Source organism: Mauremys mutica, chromosome 2 (genome assembly GCF_020497125.1).
Source record: "Mauremys mutica isolate MM-2020 ecotype Southern chromosome 2, ASM2049712v1, whole genome shotgun sequence".
In the NCBI taxonomy this organism is placed as follows: domain Eukaryota; kingdom Metazoa; phylum Chordata; order Testudines; family Geoemydidae; genus Mauremys; species Mauremys mutica.
This window is the reverse complement of record NC_059073.1, coordinates 274830676-274850428: the sequence shown is the minus strand read 5'-3', so window position 1 is coordinate 274850428 and position 19753 is coordinate 274830676. Positions and strand designations below refer to the sequence as shown.

The following is a 19753-nucleotide window of genomic DNA, read 5'->3' as shown; positions in this document are numbered from 1 at the left end:
TGAAGTTCTGGGCTGCAGCACATTCTTAACAGGTAACTTTAATAATAGGCAGTTTTTTGAGCCCCCATCCTTTCATGTATTTATACCTGCTCCAGTATTTTTTACTTCATACATCTGATGAAATGGGATCTAGCCCACAAAAGCTTATACCCAAATATATTTGTTCGTCTCTAACAGTGCCAGGACTCCTCGTTTTTTTTTGCTGATACAGACTAACACGGCTACCACTGAAACCTTTAATAAAATGAATTATTCATACTCTAATAGCAATAACCATGTCAGCATGGTCACTTGTACTACAGGATATTGGTGCATTTTTAGGATGGCTGAACCTCATACCTTTTGGTAAACCTAAAGTATGTGCCAGTGCATGACCACTGTGGATTTTCATATTGGAAACTAAAATAATACAGCCCCATTCCCAGAAATTACTGCTCTTGGCCCAAGATACATGTTGACATGAAATCTGAAATTTGCTGCCTTTTCAAATCTCAAAATCTTATTAAAATTTAAAATATGAAGAAAAACATTTTGATAGATGAGATTTGCAAACAAGTCTAGAATCACATCCTCTGAGACTAGTATTAGAGTAATGCGACATGCACAAACTTCCAAGACACCAGTGCTAAAGCACTAATATCGTAATCAGTTTGTGTCAGATGCAGTATCAGCACAAGCATTAGTATCACAGTGATCTTTCTGCCACTCCATGCTAGCTTTACTGAAGAGAGAGCTATTAGGAAATCCTGCTTTGGCATCAGTATTTTAGTTAGACCCAGGCTTCACAAACTTTTTCAGAGTGGGGTCTATTTCAGAGGTGACACCTCCTCTATTTGGAACTCTGCAGCCTCACTGTAGCAAATATTGAACTGCTTTACCTTTTCTTTAAAAAAGGATAACTTTATTTCATCTCCCCATCCCATCTCTTCCATTTCTCTCTCCCCTCCATGTTTCCTTACACATTATTCTCTGTGACTTGTTTCCCTTCTTCTCTGATCTCATGGACATTGTTTCTCCAGTAGTGGCCCTGCCCCATAAGCAGCTTTTGTTTTTTCTTCTCCTGCCAGTTCTGGTCCCAGAGGGCTGATTCCGTATCCTCTCTTTTTCTTAAGTAGCTACTGGCCCAACAGAAAAAGGCAAGAGCTGAAACTCTTCTTGTTATTAAAAAATGGAACTGAGAGGTACCAATCAAGAATACACTAAAGTTACTAAGAATCTAAGAGGAAAAGATTAACTTGTTATATGGAAAATTTGATCCTCATTTGAGGTAACAAAAATTCTGATGCAGTAATCTCCTGATGTGGCAGTATTTCCTAGTGATGCCCCTGTTTCCATTGAAACTATCATGGAGTGGCAGGAAGATTACAGGACACTAGATTTAGTCTCATAGTACTTAACAAGAATCTAGACAACCATAACATTAACTTAATTTTCAATTATACAGCAGGAAATGCTTAAATATCACTATCCAAGATTTTACATCTCAAACCTCTAATGGGAGATACATGAACAATAAAACAATTTCCTACAAGTCTCTGCAAATTATTGGTTAAGTATCCTAATAACCGATTGACTGTGGTATTGATAAATATACATCTTTCAGAATAAATTGCCTTGTTCTATTTACATCTCCTGTGTGCTGCCTACCAAGTCCTAATCATCCTACCTTAGCAGCCCTGACAGCCTTAATTTTCAGCAGCATATCAACAAATGCCACTCGCACTTTCTCAGAATTGTCATGGAGACTGTATTTTACTGTTGGCAGGAGCTGTTCCAATAATGGGTGGCTTAGTTTGTTGTCCAAAATTATAGGCAGACACTGCAACAGAAATATAAAAATAATTTAAAAAAAACCAAAACAAAAACAGCAGATATACAAAACTATACTAAAATTATTAAAATTACTGAACTTAAGGCTAAATATAGTGGCAGATGTTTCATTTACCTATTTTTTTCTATAATTATCTTTTAAAAGAAAGTACAGTTGAACCCTGTTATGTCGCCGGCCTAGGGGTTTGCCAAAAAGCGTCGAGATAACCGATGATCGAGATAAACCCCTATCCACCCCCCCACCCCTGAACTCCCCTGCCCTCTCTCCAACACCCCCTCCCTGCCCCCTTACCGCGGTGCCTGCACGTGGCTGGATCCGGCGAAGCGGGACGGGGAAGCGGGGCCGGGCAGCCGTGGACGGGGACCCGGAGCCGGGCAGCCAAAGAAGCGGGACCCGGTAAGCGGGCCGGGCGGCAGGCGAAGCGGGGACCGGGTAAGCGGGGCCGGGCGGCAGGCGAAGCGGGGACCGGGTAAGCGGGGCCGGGCGGGCGGGCGGCAGGCGAAGCGGGGACCGGGTAAGCGGGGCCGGGCGGGCGGGCGGCAGGCGAAGCGGGGACCGGGTAAGCGGGGCCGGGCGGGCGGGCGGCAGGCGACGCGGGGACCGGGTAAGCGGGGCCGGGCGGGGCGGGCGGCAGGCGAAGCGGGGACCGGGTAAGCGGGGCCGGGCGGGCGGGCGGGCGGCAGGCGAAGCGGGGACCGGGTAAGCGGGGCCGGGCGGGCGGGCGGCAGGCGAAGCGGGGACCGGGTAAGCGGGGCCGGGCGGGCGGGCGGCAGGCGAAACGGGGCCGGGCGGGGGGCGGCAGGCGAAACGGGGCCGGGGGGGGGCGGCAGGCGAAACGGGGCCGGGCGGGCGGGTACGCGGGGAACCGCGGGGCTGGGGACGCGGGGCTGGGGAGCCGGGGAGCGGGCGGCCGGGGACGTGGGGAGCCGGGCGGCCAGGGACGCGGGGAGCCGGGCATCTGGGGAACCGCACGGCTGGGAGCGGGGAGCCGGGGGGGCGGCTGGGGACACGGTGGGTCGGGGACGCGGGGAGCCGGGCGGCTGGGGTTGCGCGGGGCGGGGGAGCGGGCGGCCGGGGACGTGGGGAGCCGGGCGGCCAGGGACGCGGGGAGCCGGGCTTCTGGGGAACCGCACGGCTGGGGAGCCGGGGAGTGGGCGGCTGGGGACACGGTGGGTCGGGGACGCGGGGAGCCGGGCGGCTGGGGAACCGCGCGGCCGGGGAGCGGGCGGCTGGGGACACGGTGGGTCGGGGACGCGGGGAGCCAGGCGGCTGGGGAGCCGGGGAGCGGGCGGCTGGGGACACGGTGGGTCGGGGACGCGGGGAGCCGGGCGGCTGGGGACCCGCGCGGCTGGGGAGCCGGGGAGCGGGCGGCGGGGGACACGGTGGGTCGGGGACGCGGGGAGCCGGGCGGCTGGGGACGCGGGGAGCGGGCGGCTGGGGACACGGTGGGTCGGGGACGCGGGGAGCGGGCGGGCGGGGGGCCGGCGGCTGGGGACGCAGGCCTGGGCGGCCGGTGAGCGGGCGGCTGGGGACGCGGGGAGCCGGGCGGCTGGGGCTGGGGAGCCGGGGGGTCGGGGACGCGGGGCCGGGGCTGGGGAGCCGGGGGGTCGGGGACGCGGGGCCGGGGCTGGGGAGCCGGGGGGTCGGGGACGCGGGGCCAGGGCTGGGGAGCCGGGGGGTCGGGGACGCGGGGCCAGGGCAGGAGTCGCGCGGCCGGGGAGGGATGCGGCAGGAGCCGGGCAGGGCCGCCACCGGAGTTAGTAGTTTGCCGGTAAGTGGCAAATTCGGCGCTCTTCTGTGCTCGAGATATTAGGGTTCGGCGAGATTAAAGAATCGACATAACCGATGAGAAACCGATAAGACAAAGAGGGAGTTTGGCGGTTCCACTTCTAAAACGTCGACTTAATAGGATTGGCAAGTTAACCAAGGTCGAGATAAATGGGTTCGACTGTATTAAAGAGCAACTCAAAATATCTTATTAATTCTTTTCATTTCAGATGAAGTGGTTTTATATCGTAAGATCTTCTGACCTGAGGCAGTGTTTTTGTTCATCTCTTGTACTTGAGGAGTACATGTTTATGCCCAGGAAGTCAGTCTTTCTTTCTGACATTTGTTAGATGGAGTTGACCAATCAATCCTGGTATACTGAACAACTATCTGGGGAACAGCCTTCTCCTACACACAGACAGTAATATATGCATCCAACCATGGGAAGACTGACAGTGAGGTACAAAACACAACACTTAAACCCAGTCTTTTTTCCAGGTCTCTCGCTCTGGGTCACACATGATGCCTTGGAACCAAGCTGGAAACATTTTCTACACAGTTGTGTGATTAAGTATAAATTTTTAGTTATTTATAGTTATCTGAACAAGAACGTTTGGTCAAAATACCAAACCAAGAGCATGGAGAGGAGATCTTTCCAACTTCAGATAGCCAGAGAGAGGAATTGAGGTGGTCAGAGATCACGTAGCTACTCAAACTCAGCTCTAAATGTTTGGTGCCAAAAGTGGTTGCTTGTTCATTCCCAGAAGGCATTTTTTCTAGAAGGTTTGCAAAACTTAAATACCAGGAAGTACATCTCAAGGGAAATTATGCAAAGACCAACTTGGAGAAAAATCAAAAGGTTTTATAAAAAGCACGCCTTCTACTGAAGTTGACCCTTAATAACCTCTGTCACATGCTTTCAAGGAAAACCTAAAAATTTACTGTCAATACAAGTTTTTAAAGTCTGCATATTAAACTTACCTTAAAAACAGAACAACGAACATCAGCTGAAGTTACATCAAAAGCCAGATCTCCAATTAGTTTTTTTAAAAGCTCAGCAAGGATGGTTGCAGGAATCATGTCCCAGTATTTGGATGTTATTTTACTAACACCAAGTACCCCTGTAGAGCGGACCAATGGCTGAGGATCTTCTAAAAGACTCTATACACAAAGAAGAAGAGGAAACAAATTTCATGTATGCATCGTCATGCTGTCTGTTGATATTTAAAATAAGAAACAAAAATCATCGCTATTTGCATTTAACCAAACCATACAAGATGTGAGAGTATGAAATATTTCCATATCTGGAATATTCGCCAAATGAGTGTTTATTGCTATTAAACAATTTTAGATAGAAAACAAAAGTAAGATAAAAATATTGGTGATGACTTTCAAAAACATCACCCTAAAGTTACGCTCTGAGAGTAGAATTTTCAAAAGTGAAAGTCAAAGAGACTTGTGCATGAAAGTCACTTAAACAATTGAAAATCTCACCCCTAAGGTTCATCTTTATGCACCTAATTGTCAAGTCTCACTGTTCACTGTTTGTGAGGGAATAACCTTAAAACCTGGAAATTCCAGGAATCTTCAGTGATCAAATATTTATTCTTGTGAATACAACAATAAGTTTTCCCAAACAGAATAAAACATTGCTTTAAGAATAAACTGGCCAGCCCTCATGTTTCTAATTCATTATTTTAATTCTTAACTCCCCCATACTTCTGTTTAGATACTCTATCATAGGAGCTGCAGATATCTAATATTAGGCATTCATTGTAGAACCACAACGTCAAGTAATCAAATGTAGAGCCCTATTCACTCATAGTATCCTGAGTAAATAGGACACGAATGTATGCAACCAGTGCCATCTGGCTTTCCAAGCTCTCTCAGGTTTTTGAACCATACTTGTAGCTCAGTTACTGTAAACCCAGACCCCCACTTCATTAGCATTTAGATCCCTTTCCAAAACATTGCTATTCCACCAGAAATCAGAGAGTGCACAAGGTTAAAGGAATTTAATTGCATATTTCTGCACTCTTTCCTGTGGGTAACATTCTCAATCCCCTTACGCCATTAATTGCAGTATATGTATTTCAAATGGTCTTACTGCCAAGTAAATTTTGCTAAATATTTAACTTAACATTTTGTTTTCACATTGTCTTCATGAAAACTTACGAAAAGTTCTTCAAACTGTTTCTGAATCTCATTATCCATATCCTCATTCTTAAAATGGGGATCACGAATAGGAAATGCTTCAACAAACAATAATGCTGCATTTGATCGAACTTCTGAGTTTCTGGCCTGTTACAAAGGAGAAGAAAAGAAATTGTTCATAAAATTGGTACTCTTTATTAAAACTTATTTGACAAATATTCTTCAAATCACCATTATCAGTTTAGTACTTCTAATCAAGTAGGAATTCTAATAAAGTAATTTTGGATTAAACATAACAATTTATAACAACTTCTACATCTCACAGTTCTGCCCAACCAGTAAATTCTAGGTTAGCTGTAAATTAAGTTCTCAGAGCATATTGGCTTCAAAGACGCAGAGGATTCACACTTGGAGGAGTGCCATCTTGTGTAGGTCTAAAATAGTTAAAAGTCAGTTAGCACTGCTACAGGCCTTCAAACATGTGCTCTGGAGTAGAGATGCTGCAGCTATAAAAGGTGGTACTTTGGTCTCAACCCTTAAACTAGTGCTCAGAACATGGAAATTGAATTTAAGCAAACATACTTGGTGGTTTTATCAAGGGCCGGAGGAGGGCGAAGAGGGAGAAAAAAGGTCATCCTCTGACACTTTTGGTGTTTGTCACTACTTGACAAAAAGTAGAAATTTCATAGGGATCTCTTTAATTAGTTTGAACATTTCATTTAATTAAACAAATAACCAAAAACAAATATATCACCCATCATATTCTTCAAATAGTATGTGTATGAAAATAATTTGTAAGTTTAATTTATTCCTTAAATTCAGAAAAGGCAATCTTGTAATAACCTAAAATTAGAATTTACAATAAGTAAGCATTTTTGCATCAGTATCTCCTATAGCTGTCTGAAATGACTGAAAATAGCCCTGGTCCTAGAAAACACAAGAATCCTCAGTAGCTTTACCGGTTACCTACCCTTCGTAACTGTTGTTCTTTGAGATGTGTTACTCATGTCCATTCCATTCTAGGTGTGCACGCACCCATTTGCGCAGTCATTTGAGATTTTTGCCTTAGTGGTATCTATAGGATCAGCTGTGGCACTCCCTGGAGCACTGCGCTCATGTGTCGGTATATTAGGTGGCACCAGCCCTGTGCCCTCTCAGTTCCTTCTTGCCGGCGACCCCAACAGAAGGACAGGAGGCTGCGTAACGGAATGGACATGAGAACAGTTACGAAAGGTAGGTAACTATTTTTTCTTCAAGTACTTGCTCATGTCGATACCATTCTAGGTGACTCACAAGCCGTGTCCATGGAGGTGGGCTCAAAGTTCATGGTCACGCAGCTTGCAGCGCTGCTCTACCACAGCCAGCGACATCACAAGCTTGCTGGGTATGTGCATAATGAGATGCAAACATGTGGAAAGACGACTAGATAGTGGCCCTACAGATCTCTTGGATTGGTACCTGCGCCAGGAAGGCCACTGATGACGTTCGTGCCCTAGTTTAGTGTGCCGTCACAACTGCTGGCAGAGGCACTTTCGCCAGCTCATAGCAGTAGTGGATGTAGGCAGCGATCCAGGACACAATCCTTTCAGCAGACACAGGGCGACCTTTCAGTCTGTCTTCCACTGCAACGAACAACTGCGTTATGGAACACCTTTGTCCTATCTATGTAAAAGGCCAGGGCCTCCTGACATCCAGGGTGTCCAACCTGCATTCTTCATCTGACGTATGAGGCTTTGGGAAGAAGACAGGTAAGTATATGTCCTGGCCCTTTCATTCACAGTAGACACGACCAGTGATGCTGCTGGAGGATGCGTGTAGGAGGTATTTGAACCCTTTTGCAGGGATGTAATACTTCTTTTCCACCTTCTAAGAAGTTGGTGGAATAGAAGAGGGGGTTTGCAACACCGATTTAACAATTTTAAGGACCCCTAGGTGGACAGGCAGCATGAACAGGGCTGGGGTGGAGCAGGATATAACACTGAAGAGGTCATTGGACTCCTCTGCGACCTCCTTAATTTGTAGGTTAAAGTTAGCAGCCACCCTTTTAAGGAGGGCCTGGTGCTCCTTCAAGTTGTCGGGGGGACTGTCCGTTTGGGAGGGATCCGCTACTGCTTCATCCAGGGACGATGACAACGACTGCACCACTTGTGGAAGAGCAGGCTCCCCATCCCTCTCCAGAGACGGCTCTTTAGGTGCTGGGGTTCGGCATGCTGTTCCCAAATTGGATGAGGCACTGCATTCCAATTCTGGTGCTGGTGGTGTCAGGGCCGATTGGTCCGAGGTGGCCAGGGAGAGCTAGTGGGAACACAGGACCGGCATTACTGGCATGACCGACGGGTTCCAATACAGCCATTGAGCAGGCCACTGCCCCTGCTGCATGTTGTCGTTGCAGGTGCCGTGCCGGTCTCATGAGTCAACAGCGCATCACCTCTTCTTGGCAAGGAGCTGAACTCCCAGTTCGACTCAGACCACTGCCCTTCTGGTGACCAGGGTGGAGCCTGAGTCTGCTGACTGACTCTGGTTGGCGACCGGTGAGGCGAGTTTTAAGGAGGGCTTTGAAGGTGGATAATAAATGAGTTTTGCAGATGTTTACAGGGAGCATCTCCCAAATATGAGGAGCAGCGTGGGAGAAAGCACCAAGATGCTTGTTTGGAAACTTAACAACTGGGAGATTGAGGCTGGCATCATAGGCTGATCGGAGGTGGGAATCAACTTCTTGATAGCGAAACAGAGAGGATAGCAGAGAGCGAATCAGGGTAAGGACAGGACATGAAGTGCATTCAAAGTAAAAACAAATAGCTTAAGTTTGATGTGATAGAGAAGGGGGAGTCAGGGGAGCAATGCAAAGAAAGGGGTGACACAGTCAATGTGATGGGCTAGCAAAATGATCTTTGCATGCTCACGTAACTAAAGAAGAAGACCTGAACATATTTTTCTGTCATTTACAAAACAAATCACTCTTATATTGTTACTGTGATACTCACTTAACTTACATCATGGTAAAACTGTTTATGAAAGCTATCACTGGTTCCAAGTTAGGTGGTATACAGCAAACAAGGTTAGATTAAAATAATGTACAGAAGGGGTAAAATTAAACCAAATTTTTATCCTTTTTCAGAAAAGAATAAGAAATGTTTGCTCAAAAAGAGGTTTAGCATTCAGTGAGGATTCACCAGAAGTTCTCTCTCAACGAGGGGCATGCTGGCCCCTAAGTAGTCCCTTCCTTCCCATTCCCTACATAGATCTCCTTTGTTTCCTGACATCTTGTGCCAGATGGAGAGAGGACAGAAACTCGAGTGCCAATGATGTAAAACAAAGGCTGAACACAACATATGTCTCAAAGCCTATGCTGAAGCTGAATTACACAACAAGTGAACCTTCCTTTCTATTTCCATTGAAGTTTCCAAATCTCACCTCAAGGAACTATCCGGGTAAACTGCTTCTTCATTAATCCTGAGACTACAGCCTGTATCAGAACTACCATTCTACTTCACTGAAAAGATCTTTCACATTCAGGAAGGCTTCCTAAAGAGGAGATAATTTACCTGTAATTGGAAATTCCTCAAAATGCATGGTCCCCATCTGTTTTCCACTGTGGGCTATGTATGCACACCATGCACCCAGAGTCAGAGAATTTAAAAGCAGTGTCCGACGGTCTGCACATGAACCCAAGCCTTGTGCTTCCATCCAAGGTGACAAAGGGCGGGGGAGACTGATCACATCTCAAGTTCCTGACAGATCTGAAGCAGAGGGGATGGAGGGCAAGAAGTGGCACACACATAGGGACCACACGTCTTGAAGAAACTTCAGTTACAGGTAAGTAACCTTCTCGTCTTCGAATGATGGTTCCTATTGTATTCCATCGTGGGTGATTGACAAGCAGTACCTAAGCTGGAGGAGGGTGTGAGGATAAGGACGGAAGGGTCATATGAAGAATCACAGTGCCAAACAAGGCATCTTAAGTTCCCTCTAAGCTGCACGGCCACCCAGCAGTCTATCAAGTGCCGCACACTTAAGGTGCCCCTCCACCCACTGCTGCGCTGCTCCTGCCCTCTGCCTTGGAGCTCCTGGCCAGAGGCTCCTGGGAGCCTCCTGCTTGCTGTGTAGAGTAGGAACGGGGAGGGAGGGCACTGATGTCAGGGTGTCCCCCTACCCCATCTGCACAGAGCTGGTGGGGGGGAGGAGAGAGAGAACACATGACAGGGCCCAGGAGTGGGATGGACAGAGCTTGCTGGCAACTGCTGTTCTGTCTGTGTTATTTTAGTTTTTTGACTGGTCTATGTATTTCATAATTTTTATTTCTCTCACGCTTACATTTAATTCTTTGAGTAGTGAGTTCTAAAATGCCTAGGAGTAATTACCCCTATGTTAACTTTTTAAAAATATATATTATATCTAGTTTTTTTATTTCTACTGGTGGGAACATTAGAGGGAACATTGGAGGCATCTGCTGCGGAGTCCTGGACCAAGGTATAGGGCATTGTGAATGTGTGGACAGAGCTCCACGTGGCTGCTCTACATATGTCTACGCAAGGCACATCCTGAATGCATGTCGTGGTCGTTGCTTGAGCTCTAGTGGAGCTAGCCTGTATGCCAGTGGGGGGAGGAAGATTCAACAGCTGGTAGCAGAGTTTAATGCAGCCGGAAATCCATTGGGAGATTCTCTGGGTGAAGATGGCCTGTCCCCTGGTTCTCAATGCTATCACAATAAACAGTTTAAGGGACTTTGTGATTATTTTTGTTCTCTTCAGGTAAAAGACCAGAGCTTGTCAGATGTCAAGGCAATGAAGCCTATATCCATCCATGTGAATGGATCGGTAAATATGAAACTGGGAGATCACCGCTGGTAAAAAATTCAGGTGTAGGCATAAGGAAACTTTATCCTTATGGAATGCTATAAATGGCAGGTCCACCATTATAGCTCCGAGTTCCCAAACCCTTCTCACCAAAGTGATAGCAACAAAGAAGGCGACCTTCATGGAGAGGAAGGACTGAGAGCAAGATGCCATTCATTGAAAAAGGGGGTAGGGGGAATTGTTAATACCAAGAGTACCAGATTCAGGTCCTATTGAGGCGCAATCTTTTGCAGGGCTGCAAAGGTTCTTAGGAAGCCTTTCCAAAATCCAGCGGTTAGCAGGTATGTAAAAACAGTAACCCCTCCACAGTAGGATGGAATGTGCTGAGAGCGAAACCTGATGTCTTGAAAGATAGAATGTAGTCCAGGATTTGGGGAATCTTCACGGCTTCTAGTGGAATCTTTCCTAGTCTTAGAGAGAATGTCTTGTACTGCCAAGGAAATGCCTGTTCTATAGTTGATGCCCATCCAAACACCACACTATGAGGTGGGGTGAACATAGATTGGGATGCCTGATCTTGCCATTGTACTGGATCAGAAAGATTGGGGAAGTTCAGGATGGTAATCAGTGGACGGGATGACATGTGCAGGAGATTGGGGATCCAGAACTGTCTGGGCCAAAAGGAGGCAATCAGAATGACTGTTGCCTTGTTTCATCAGATTTTGTACATCACCCAAGGTAGGAGAGGTAGTGGAAGAAAGAAGTAGTTGAGTTGGAGAGAAAAACGATTACTAACCTTCTTGTAACTGTTCAAGATGCGTTGCTCATGTCCATTCCAATTAGGTGTGCACGCGCTGCATGCATAGCAGCCAAAAGATTTTTCCCCTAGCTGTACCCGTCCGGTCGGCCTGGGTGCCGATGGGGGTCAATGTGCTCATGGTGCTCAATATAGGGCCCTGCCAACCTGCCACCCTCTCAGTTCCTTCTTAATGCCAGTGATGGCTAGCTGGAACACCCTTAGCTCTTGCCTGGGCAAGCACATCTTCGCAGTGTCTTGGTATACAGTTGTTTATAGTCAGTAGTTTTAATAGTTATATTCTAGAAGTTCCATTTGTGCCCCTCACCCCAACACTCTCCCGGGACATGCCTCAGTCCCTAAGTTTTAAAGTCTGCAAGGACTGTGGCAAGTCTATGTCCAGGAGCAACCCACATACATCTTGTTTGAGGGAGAGCCATTTGAAGGAGCACTGCAATATCTGCAAGGGGTTTCACCCCAGAACCCTAACAGATCAGGACCAGCAACTCAAATTCTCCAACTCCAGGCACACAGTGCGCATGTGTAACCCACAATGGAATACAATAGGGACCATCACTCAAAGAAGAACAACCTGGATTTGCTCTCCCTGCATTCACCAATATACAGGCTGCCTGCATTCCTGGTGTTCAGTACATTCACTCATCAAGAAGTTCTGGACACCCTAAAATAGTCTTGATCCGAGACCTATGAATCCGAACTATGTGCCTCCTGGCTTGTGAGAGAGAGTCATAAACGACTGATGCCCCACACAACTGAAAAAGCCAACAACTCATTAATCCACCTACAAAACGGAAGAGAATATTATCATGTTTCTCATCGTTGAGCTCAAAGAGATCTCTATAACATCTACCTACCTGCCAGAGATACTTTTCAATTTCTTCAGACCGCCCACACAACAACGAAGTATACCATATGAATCATAATTGGTGATTTCACCAGCCATACCACTCAATAAAGCTATACAGAGAACAATGACAATGGACGTGACGTGTGCAGGTGTTCATCAGTTAAGCCTGATTCATCACTTGAAGCTACATAGTTCTTTTAACAGTTGCCGGTAGAATCTCAGAAAATTAGGGTTGGAAGAGACCTCAGAAGGTGGTCTCAAAGCAGGACCAACCCCAACTAAATCATCCTAGCCAGTGCTGTGTCATCCAGGGCTTTGTGTTTATACTCACACTCATAGAAGTGAGAGTATAAACCTGACCTTGCCTTTGTTAGCACTACATTAGCTCTCACACATAGAAAATTGGTGCTATACCCAATTCCAAGATCACATCATCATCCTATTGGAATTGAGGTACATGCTGCTGTCATTCCTATCTTTACACGGTTCTGATGTGAGTTCAACTTTGAAAGCAAACTGGCCGGCATTCTCCAACGATGCTGACATAGCTGTCAGACCTATTGAACCAATACCCAAGAACTACATCCACTTCATCGATGCTGTATGTCGCTCTGCTAGGAGAAACCTACCTTGTCAGAAGGAATAACCCCTGCCTAACACCCCAGTCAGCTATACTGTAGGAGGCATACAAAAATTCTAAGACCACGTCTTTGCTTATGACAATAGCTGCTAGGAAACATTTACTGTCAGAAATTACTCAAGAATGCCTAAAATCCTAGCAGAACTTGATAAAAAAATCCATGGATCTGACCCATAACAGCAAAAAAGCATGGTCAACCATACATAAGCTCTGACAATACAAAGATGAGTGGACATTTCAACATCTCAGCTGATCAGATCGCCCACCCAATGCTACTCAATGGGAAGGTTAAGCAGACCACTTCCAACTGGTCATTACTCCAGCAAATACCCCCGGATATACCCCATAATCTAGATCTTACAGTGTCTTTCACCCTGAAGGAATTGGATGCTGGCATCAATGCTTGAAAACGGGGAAAGCAGCAGGCCAAGATGACATCGGAACTGGGCAGATCAAAAATTTCAGACCACATACACAGAAGTGGCTCCTGAGTATGTTCAATACCAGTTTCATCCAGCTCAAGCTCCTGAAAATCTGGTGAAAAGCCAAAGGAGTGGCTCCTTTTAACCATCCAACCCAAAAAACTTTCAACCTATCTCACTCCTGTGTGATATTTTAAAATTGTTTGAGTGACTACTGTTATTCTGCCTTCCACCACTTATTGAACCACTTCTTATCAAACACAGGCTGGCTTTTGCTGGGGTCGGTCCTGTCCTGTACAGCTTCTGAATTTGACAACATATTAAAGATGGACATGAAAGGGGATTAATTATGAGAGCAGTGTTTGTTGATCTCTCAGCCACTTATGATAGTCAATCATCGAGGATTCCTTGCCAAGGTACTAACATTAACAAATAACCACCACTTTCTGAAACTAACACAGACCATACTGGAGGACTAAAGATTCTTTGTGAACTTTTGTGGCAAACAAAGATGATGATGACGACAGAAGAATGGCCTCCCAAAGTGTATTGTCTTAGCACCTACATTATACAACATCTACACAACCCCAGAAAAAGATGCTTTATCTATGTAGATGATCTGTGCATCACACACACACACACACACACACACCCCAACCACAACGAGTTTGACATTAATAGTTTGGTGAATGCACTTAACAAATATTTTACTGTACTTGGCTAGGTTATCTGGCATGTTGGGGGAGAACTGGGGGTGTTAATCAAAAAATGCCCATTAACTAAGACTTACCAATGGAATACCAATTTTCAAAGAATTAGAATACAATAAAATCAAGAAAGAATAAAATAGTATACAGGTACTCACCAATCCAGTAGTACTACTCCACTGTAGAATGGTTGGTTTCTTGAAGCACTTAGGTGTATACAGGTAAAATTTTCTATACAGTAGATTATCTTAGATCACTATAGGCAGTGCATGGTGTACACTCAGATCACTAAAAATACACTTAACACTAAAACTATACTGAACATAATTTAATCTTTCTTTGATGACTCAGAAGGCACTTCAGGATCTTACAGTGCCTCAGTGTCATCATTATCAACATCAATTCTCATTATAGATGTAGACAGTGCAGGAGATTGGGCTGAATATGTCATGACCCTATGACAAACCCTGGAAGCTGCTTTTTGAATAAATCCCTGATATCAGCTTGCTTATTGTCTTCTGCCTCTTTTGCATAAAAAAGAGTGCAGAATGTGCAATTGCCTCACCTCCTGGGCAGCATACTAGTCCCGGTTACTAGACTGAAAATTTGTATTGGGAGATATCAAAAATGCCAGTTAATAGAGCTTCCTGGTTGATAAAGTACCGGATAATACAGTTTTTACTCCTGGGGAATTCTGCACCACTGCACATGCGCAGAATTTATGTCCCCTGTAGATTTTTTTGGTTCCCCACAGAAAAAGGACTTTCTGACAGGGAAGCCCACAAGAGCGGTCATGCAACTATCCCCAGCAGTATGTTTCAGGTGCCCAGGGCAGCCAGCAGAGATGTAAATCACTGTGGGACAGGAGGCAGGACTGGGGAAGACCCAGCTGGTGGCTCCTACCCTGCACCAGGCTCAGCTGCTACTCCCGGCTGTGCAGTATGTGGCTTCTGGGGGTGGCCCCAGATATCTCCCACAACTGCAGAAAGCTCTGCAAACTCCCCCCCGCTTCCAGCACCCATCTTTCCTCAGCTGCAGGGGGAGGGATCCCTGTACAGGGAGCTGCTCCCCCATCCGCCCAACCCCCGTGCATCCAGACCCCCTCATATCCAGAGCCTCTCACCAAGCCAACCCCCCCCACACTCAGACCCCTCTCCAAATGAGCTCCATTCCCCTGCACCTGGACTACCCCATTGAGCCACCCACATACAGATTCCCACGTCACCGAGCCACAACCAACTACACCTGGATCCCAATGACACTGAGCCCCACTTCCCCAGCATCTGGATCCCTCACTAAGCCCCTCACACCCAGACCCCACTGCTGAGCTCTATCCTCCCCTCCCCCACTCAACCCCCCCCTTCACCTGGACGCTCCTGCAGAGTCCCATCACTGTTGCACCCAGAAGCCACTCCCCCACCTCCAACAAACCCGTGTACCCAGATCCTCCCCATACCTGGATTCCCCACTTAGCTGCCTGCACCCAGATTGCTCCACACAGAACCCTCTCAACCCACACCTGGATTCCCCCCACATTAAGCCCCTCCACTTTTGGATCCTGCCTTGCTGAGCCTGCCTGCCCACACCTGGTTCACGTGGCATGGAGGAGCAGGGCCCTGGGATAATTCTGGGGCAAGCCTGGACCTTGAACTGTGCCAAGGTTGGGCACATCCTCACCGCTGAGTCCGTGTCCTGGATGGGAGCTGCACAGTGATCTCCCACTTCTATGCACCCAGTGGTCTGTGCTCCCCAATGCCATGCTGGAGCCTCCACATTTATATGACAAATAAAATTTGCAGAATTTTGTACAATCTTAAAATATTGTGTGTGGAATTTTTAATTTTTTTGGTGCACAATGCCCTCAGTAGCATACTATGTAGCCAAACAACAATAGGCAAAGAAGCAAAGATGCGAGTCAGTGTATTGGCTGCTTGCACAAAGCTGATGAAGGATCAGCCAGCTGGCTGAAATTAGAAGGTCTTCTCCTTTGAGATCTCTCTCTAAAGTGGATAATCTGACTGCCGGTGTCCTAGGGTCTCACCCCCACTTTGAGCTTGTGAGTTCAAAGATGGGGACCCGCAGGTATTCTCCCCCCACCCTAACCCTTAGGGTGGGTTTCCTTCTCGCTGCCACCACTCGATTAATTTGGTGAATCGAGACACCCCTCTGTTTCCCCCTCCTCCTTCCAGAGACTTTCCTGGGGAAGCACAGATCAAATCACAGAGGGAGAAAGATTCCTTTCACTTCCCTCTCCCTTCCCTGCTTTCTCTGCTTGGAGACAACCCTTGTCTCCACAGAGTGGCGCCTAGCTTCCTTCCCCTGAATCCACAGGTAAGGAACTTAACCAAGTCCTGAACCTAAAAGAGTTTATTAAAAGAATAAAAAAAAGAAAAAAAAATACACAATCTCTATGAATCCAAGATAGACATTCATAGGGTCTAATCTTATTAATCCCTGGAGAAATTTCTCCCTTTTCCTCAGTACAAACAATACAGGCAAAATTACGAATAATCAATACAAACACACAGAATTGCAGACACAGGATTCTTATATGAAATTACCCAGTACTTCTAACACTCACTAGCTTGAATAGAAGAAATTAGTTCAGAAAGATGAGCAGACTTGATTAAGCGTCTGGGCTGGTGTAGTTCCAGACGGCTAAGAACACAGAACAAAGAACACAGAGACCCAAGTTCCCGCTCTCTGGGATTTTCAAATTCTCTTCCCTGATTGGTCCTTTGGTCAGGTGTTTCACCAGGTCTGTGTTAACCCTTTTCAGGTAGAACTTAACCCTTAACTAACTACTTATGACAGCCAGAAATACTTCTGGGAATACTGTCGGTATTGTTGCTACTGTTATTGCTGATCCTCGTGGAAACATCTATCACTGGGCTATAAACTCCCAGCAAACAAGCGATAATGCTTGAAACCCAATGAATGCATTACACCTGGCAAAAATAAACTATCAAGCTAACTAATTTAACACTAAGGTACTAACTTGTAGCGGGCCGGTGTGGCTCCCCTCCTCCCCGGAGAGGGTTGAGCCCCGGACACAGGAAGGGGCGGGGCTACAGCGTGGTGAGCCCGCCCCTCAGAGGGTCAGACGGCGACCCGGAAGGATAAAAGCCGGGCCTTCCAGCCCAGTCAGTGCCCAGCCACAGGAGAGAGCAGACCTGTCTGAGGGAGCTCCCGACGGAGGAACCGCTGGAGCCCCGGGGAGCTGCCTGGACTGACCGGAGAGCACCCTACCCCGCTACTGGGAAGACCTGCCGGAGCTTCCCTGTGCTACCTACGATGAGGAGCCAGTGGGAGCTACCCCGCTACCGTGCTGTTACCCCGAGGAACCCCCGGAGCAGGATTGGCCGGACTTCCCCACGGAACTACCCGATCTACCCCCCAGCCAGGGTTGTGAGGAACCCATGCAGTGGGACTTCCCGGGGCCAGACGCCGTGGACCAGGTAGGACAAGAGGGGGACATTGGAAGTGGCCCGGGGGCAGCCGACCTCAGTCCGGCTGCTGACCAGACCGAGCCCATGTCAGTGTGTTGCGGTCAGGATCCCCACTGACCGTCAGCGGTGACGACCGCTGCCTAGGGCCCCGGGCCGGGACACAGTGGAGTGGGTGGGCCTGTGTCCCCCCTGCCACCCCACTCACGGGTGGCAGTTATCCCCCTCACCCTATTGCTCAGCCTGCCGCAAGAGGCCTGAGCCCCTGTACTGTTCCCGGCTCAGCCTGCCGCAAGAGGCCTGAGCCCCTGTACTGTTCCCGGCTCAGCCTGCCGCAAGAGGCCTGAGCCCCTGTACTGTTCCCGGCTCAGCCTGCCGCAAGAGGCCTGAGCCCCTGTACTGTTCCCGGCTCAGCCTGCCGCAAGAGGCCTGAGCCCCTGTACTGTTCCCGGCTCAGCCTGCCGCAAGAGGCCTGAGCCCCTGTACTGTTCCCGGCTCAGCCTGCCGCAAGAGGCCTGAGCTCCTGTACTGTTCCCGGCTCAGCCTGCCGCAAGAGGCCTGAGCTCCTGTACTGTTTGCTGCCCAGCCCCTGCACCAGAGGGCCTGGGCCTTATCTAGACTGTTTGCTGCCCAGCCCCTGCACCAGAGGGCCTGGGCCTTATCTAGACTGTTTGCTGCCCAGCCCCTGCACCAGAGGGCCTGGGCCTTATCTAGACTGTTTGCTGCCCAGCCCCTGCACCAGAGGGCCTGGGCCTTTTTCTAGACTGTTGGTCGCCCAGCCCCTGCACCAGAGGGCCTGGGCCTTTCCTAGCCTTAAAGAGACAGGACAGAACCCCTGCGAGACCAGCGGGTCGGTGTGGCTCCCCTCCTCCCCTCAGAGGGTTGAACCCCGGACCCGCCTGTTACATAACTATATACCAAAAAAGAAAAAGAAGAAAACTCTGAGTTAACAAGAAAAGGGTGAGGTAAATACCGCACAGAACACTCCGACTTAAGCTGCAGACAGTGAGAAGGAAGTGAGGAGGGTCAGGGCAGGGCAGCCCATAAGTAGCTATGGGATGGGCTACGAGGGACAGAAGGCACGAGTACTGCTTAGCAATGTTCTCTGGCTTCAGTGTGCATGGTGCACGCGCACCTGAGTGGAATACATATCTGCAGCTACTCACTCAAAGAGGAACTGGAGTGGTGACAGGTCTGCATCTCCCTATATTCCCTCATCCTGGAGCACAAGGGTGTCTACAGTACAGGCACAGACACTATTGAAGAAACTCTTCAATCCAGAGTGCACAGGCACCCACATACATCCTGATGTGAATCACACACAGGGATGCTATTTAAAGAAGAATTAGCTGAACATGACAGAATGACATTGTGGCCAAAAGGGCTAATGCAATCCTTGGATGTATAAACAGGGGAATAGCAAGTAGGAGTAGGGAGGTTCTATTACCTCTATACTAGCATTAATGCAAGTGCTACTGGAACAGTGTGTTCAAGGAGAATTTTTGAAAGATTGGAGAAAGTTCAGAGATGATCCATGAGAATGATTAAATTATTTGAAAACACACCAATAAAAATTGAAGTTTAACTATTGGGTAAGTGTTAATTTCACCATACACACAAACCAATGAAAAAAATATTTTCACCAATAAACAAAATTTACAGAGAGGCAAAGTACAAAAAACGCTGCTTGAGAACTCTGATTTAAGCATTTTTACTTTGTATATTTTGACAAGCAATGTTGACAATTTGTGTTTCAATAGTTATAAAGCTCTAAATGTTTGAAACTCAATGTCTACTGACAGTAATAATTATTCTGACTCCCCCCACCATTAATTTCCTGCAACTGTGAAAATTTATATTGTTAAAAATAAAGCATGCTTTAAAAACAATTATATCCATTGAAATCATTAAAAAATAAAAATCGAATTCTACCAAGCCCACTTGTAAAGAAAGATTCAAGGACCTCAATCTTTTTATCTTAAAGAGAAAAGATTATGGGGTGACTAAATCAAAGTCTATAATATCCACAGAAATTTTTATGTGGGCTGTTCAATCTAGCAGACAAAGGTATAAGAAAAGCCAATGGCTAGAAGCTGAAGCTAGACAAATTTAGACTGGAAATAAGGTGCCAATTTTTAACAGTGAGGGTAATTAACCACTGGAGCAATTTATCAAGGGTTATGATGTGCTCTCCATCACTTGGAATTTTTAAAAATGAGGTCTGGATGTTTTTCTAAAGTTACCTGTACACTGCACATTGCTGTCAGCACTGTGTAAGGTACATGTAGCTACACACCACAGTGAAAAGCAGGCTGCATCCATACCA

The 19753-nt window shown here is 47.3% G+C and overlaps 1 protein-coding gene across 5 annotated transcripts in view; it reads right to left on the bottom strand.

The window, feature by feature from the left end:
• The window catches only part of NCAPG2 (non-SMC condensin II complex subunit G2), a 125822-nt gene that overhangs the window by 56659 nt on the left and 49410 nt on the right, over window positions 1–19753 (bottom strand). For all 5 annotated transcript variants that reach the window (XM_045003348.1, XM_045003350.1, XM_045003351.1 and 2 more), the window contains exons 11-13: window positions 5774–5899; window positions 4580–4759; window positions 1667–1819 (exon numbers count right to left, since the gene is read on the bottom strand). In XM_045003348.1, the coding sequence (XP_044859283.1) occupies window positions 1667–1819; window positions 4580–4759; window positions 5774–5899 (459 nt within the window). The remainder of the gene's footprint in view (window positions 1–1666; window positions 1820–4579; window positions 4760–5773; window positions 5900–19753) is intronic.